Consider the following 3,067-nt stretch of genomic DNA (forward strand, 5'->3'; position numbering starts at 1 on the left):
ACACACACACACAGGATGACGCACACACACAGACACAGACACAGACATACACAAACAGACACAAAGGATCAGACAGAGATGTCATTCCCGCCTGCCCTTACCTCACTCTACGCAGTCGGAAAGACTGTCAGCTGGAATCCCTTCGAATACAGAACTGAATAAATATTGATTTCATTTGAGAAGGAACACCACACGATTCAAAAAAAAAAGAAAATAAAAAAGGAAGGCTGTAAAGCAAAAGGAAAAGCAGAAGGAAAATAAAGGGCATAAAAGTCTGTGTGTTGCCGTCCTTGCTGGAGATGCTCCGATTTCATGAGAGAAGTCAAGCACACGGTCTCCCCACCATCATCATCATCAGCGTCGTCATTTTCGACTATCTTCTCCCCCGCTCACTTCTGCGTATTTCCCCCCTCTTCATCCGTACAGACCCACGTACAAGTGGTTCTTTCTTTGTTTATTTTTCTTGCTTTGCGTATTGGCTTCCTTTCTTTTTTTCCCTTTTCGTCCTCCTGCCGCAGCCGCGCATTACATTATATTCATCCGCTTCCCACGCATTTTCCTGTACTCCTCCTCCTCCTCCTCTCCCTGCTGCTGCTGCCGCGGAAGGGGACACACACACACACACACACAGACAGACACACAGGCACCTCTCGCATGGCGGTCGCAGGCGAATGGCACATAAGGACGAGTAATAAACGACGCCATTGTGCCATTCACCGCCACATGCCTCCGCGATCATTTCCTTTGTGTCTGTGTCTCTCTCTCTCTCCCTCCCTGTGTGTGTGTGTGTGTGGCTACTGATGCTGCTGTTGTTGTTGTTGGTTGTTCGCCACTTGTATTCCCCCGCCCTTTGTCCTCCTCTTCCTTTGTGAGCGAGTATGTCAGAATGCGTCAATGTTTCTTTTTTTTCTCTTTTTTTTTTTGCTTGGGTCTTGTTTTTGTTTTGTTTTTGTTGTTGTTGCCGTGAGTATATTGACATGGTTCTTTTTTTTTTTGTTGGGTTTTGTTTTCTTTCGTCATATTTCTTCATTCATTCATTTGTTTGTTTGTTTTTGCGTTCCGCGCCCCTCCTCCTCCCCCCGGCACGTCCGCATTCCCCTAGAATACTAATGGCCGTGTCGATGACTGCCACAATGATGATGATGATGATGGTCACAATAATGATGATGACCACGCCACACACACACACACACACACACACCTTGATCGTTCTACTACAACTCGTGTGTGTCCCCACCCTGCGCCTTCGCCTCATCGGCATTTTCAGGCTGGGCCTCCTCGTCGTTCTGCGCCTCCCCTGCGTTGTCGGAGAGCTCATGCGTGTCGTCCAGCTCCTGGGCGTCATCGGCGTCGTCAGCCGCCTCCAGCTCCACTTCGAAGGCGATTGGATCATCGTCTTGCTCCTCGCTGTGGGGCTCGGCGATCTCCACGAACTCGAGCTCCTCCTCCTGTTGCCCCTGCTGCTTCTCCAGCTCCTCCTGCTGCTGCCGCCTCAGCTCCTCCTGCTCCTGCTCCTGCTCCACTAGCATCGCCTCGTATGGGAAGGCGATGTGCGCGAGCAAGGGGTAGCCGATGCGTGCGGCGCGTGCATACTCGTTGCGCATCTCCGCGATCGTCACGTGCGACTTGCGGTAATCCTCGTCATCGGATGCGCCCTCCTCATCGTCGGCAAAGTCCTCCAACTTCTCCGGCAGCCCAGCGCCGCCAAAGTTCATCGCGCGCAGTTGTTCGAGTCGCAGCTCCTCAGCGGCCCGCTGCGCCGCCTCGTACGCCGCCCGCTGCGCCACCGTGTTGAGTGGCACCGTCTGCTTGAACGTCACCTTCTCGTAGTAGCCGCAGAACTCCGCGAAGTCAGCCTCGTCGGCGAGCGCCTGCAGCTGCTCCGCCGTGACGTCGCGGCTGTGCTTCACGGTGAAATCCACCAACAGCGAACCGAGGGCGAAACGGAAGTTGCTGAAGTTTTTCTCCGGAAGCCCGAGCGCGCGGTTGAGGTCGCGGCAGAGCGCACCCTGCAGGTTTGCGCGGTGCTCGTTGCTCTCCAGCAGCTCCGGCCACGCGTCGCCGGAGAAGCGGAGGCGCAGCTCCGACTCGATGAGATCATTGGCGCGGCGCTGCGCGAGGAAGAGCTTGTCGCGGCCCACTGCCTGCAGCTGGCGGATGCGCCACTGCGTCGTCTCGTGGCGGTGCACGACCTCAGTGAGCAGCGCGTCAAGCTGACGCATCTCCTCCTCATCCTCCTCCGTGAAGTCCTCCTTCTGGCGCAGCTCCTCCATGCGCTGCTTCAGCTCGCGTATCTCCTGCTCTTCGCGTGCCTCCGCGGCGGTGAGGGCCTCGAGTTCGTCCACGTCGTGCACCTCGTTGGCCACGCGTACGGCGTGCTGCAGCTGCGCCACCTCCTCCGGTGTAAGGCGCACGTAGACGTTGTCGTCGTCCTCCACTTCCTCCGCCTTGGCGCCGAAGTTGACGAGCACGCTCTCGCGCAGTATGATCTCCGTCACCGGGCGGCCCTTGTCGGTGCGACGGTAGAAGAAGGAGTCCACCGACGCGGCGCCGTCCTCCAGCAGCAGCGCGGCGAGTGGCGTGTCGCCGCAGATGGCGAGCTTCTTTTCCATCACCTTCTCCCGCACCTCTGCCATCTTTTCGCGCGTGCTATTCACCTCGCGGACGAGGAGCGCCTGCTCCTGGTGCTCGGCGAAGCAGTCATCAACGACCTGCTCCTCCGCCTCACGCGCCTCGGAGCAGAGGACCTGCGTATTCAGCCAGTTGCGCATTGCGTTTTCCAGCTGCGTGCCGCGCGGCATCGGCGTCGACGGGCGCCCGAGGGACAGCCGCCCGGTCGCTTGTTGCTGCGGCTGCTGGGTGATGCTGCTGCGTCGGCAGATGCCGAGCTCCGTGAGGATCTTCTTCCGTCGCTGCTTGGGCAGCGGTGTGGCGGTGCAGTCAAGCTCCATCACGCGGTCCATGAAGTCCGGCTGCCGCATGACCGCCTGCATCGCGTCCCAGCTGGTGGCGCGGTCCTCCTGCAGCACGAGCATCACCGCGCGGCAAAGCGACACGTGGTCGTCCG

The 3,067-nt window shown here is 58.2% G+C and overlaps 1 protein-coding gene across 1 annotated transcript; it reads right to left on the bottom strand.

The window, feature by feature from the left end:
- Window positions 1-1,214: 1,214 nt before the first annotated feature.
- DQ04_06731030 (hypothetical protein) lies at window positions 1,215-3,035 on the bottom strand (the record flags this gene model as incomplete). The annotated part of the gene is made up of 1 exon (XM_009314851.1): window positions 1,215-3,035. One exon carries the CDS (start codon window positions 3,033-3,035, stop codon window positions 1,215-1,217), a length of 1,821 nt encoding a protein of 606 aa, XP_009313126.1.
- Window positions 3,036-3,067: the final 32 nt, after the last annotated feature.

The sequence above is a fragment of the Trypanosoma grayi genome (genome assembly GCF_000691245.1).
Source record: "Trypanosoma grayi strain ANR4 Tgr_673_V1, whole genome shotgun sequence".
Taxonomy (NCBI): Eukaryota; Euglenozoa; class Kinetoplastea; order Trypanosomatida; family Trypanosomatidae; genus Trypanosoma; species Trypanosoma grayi.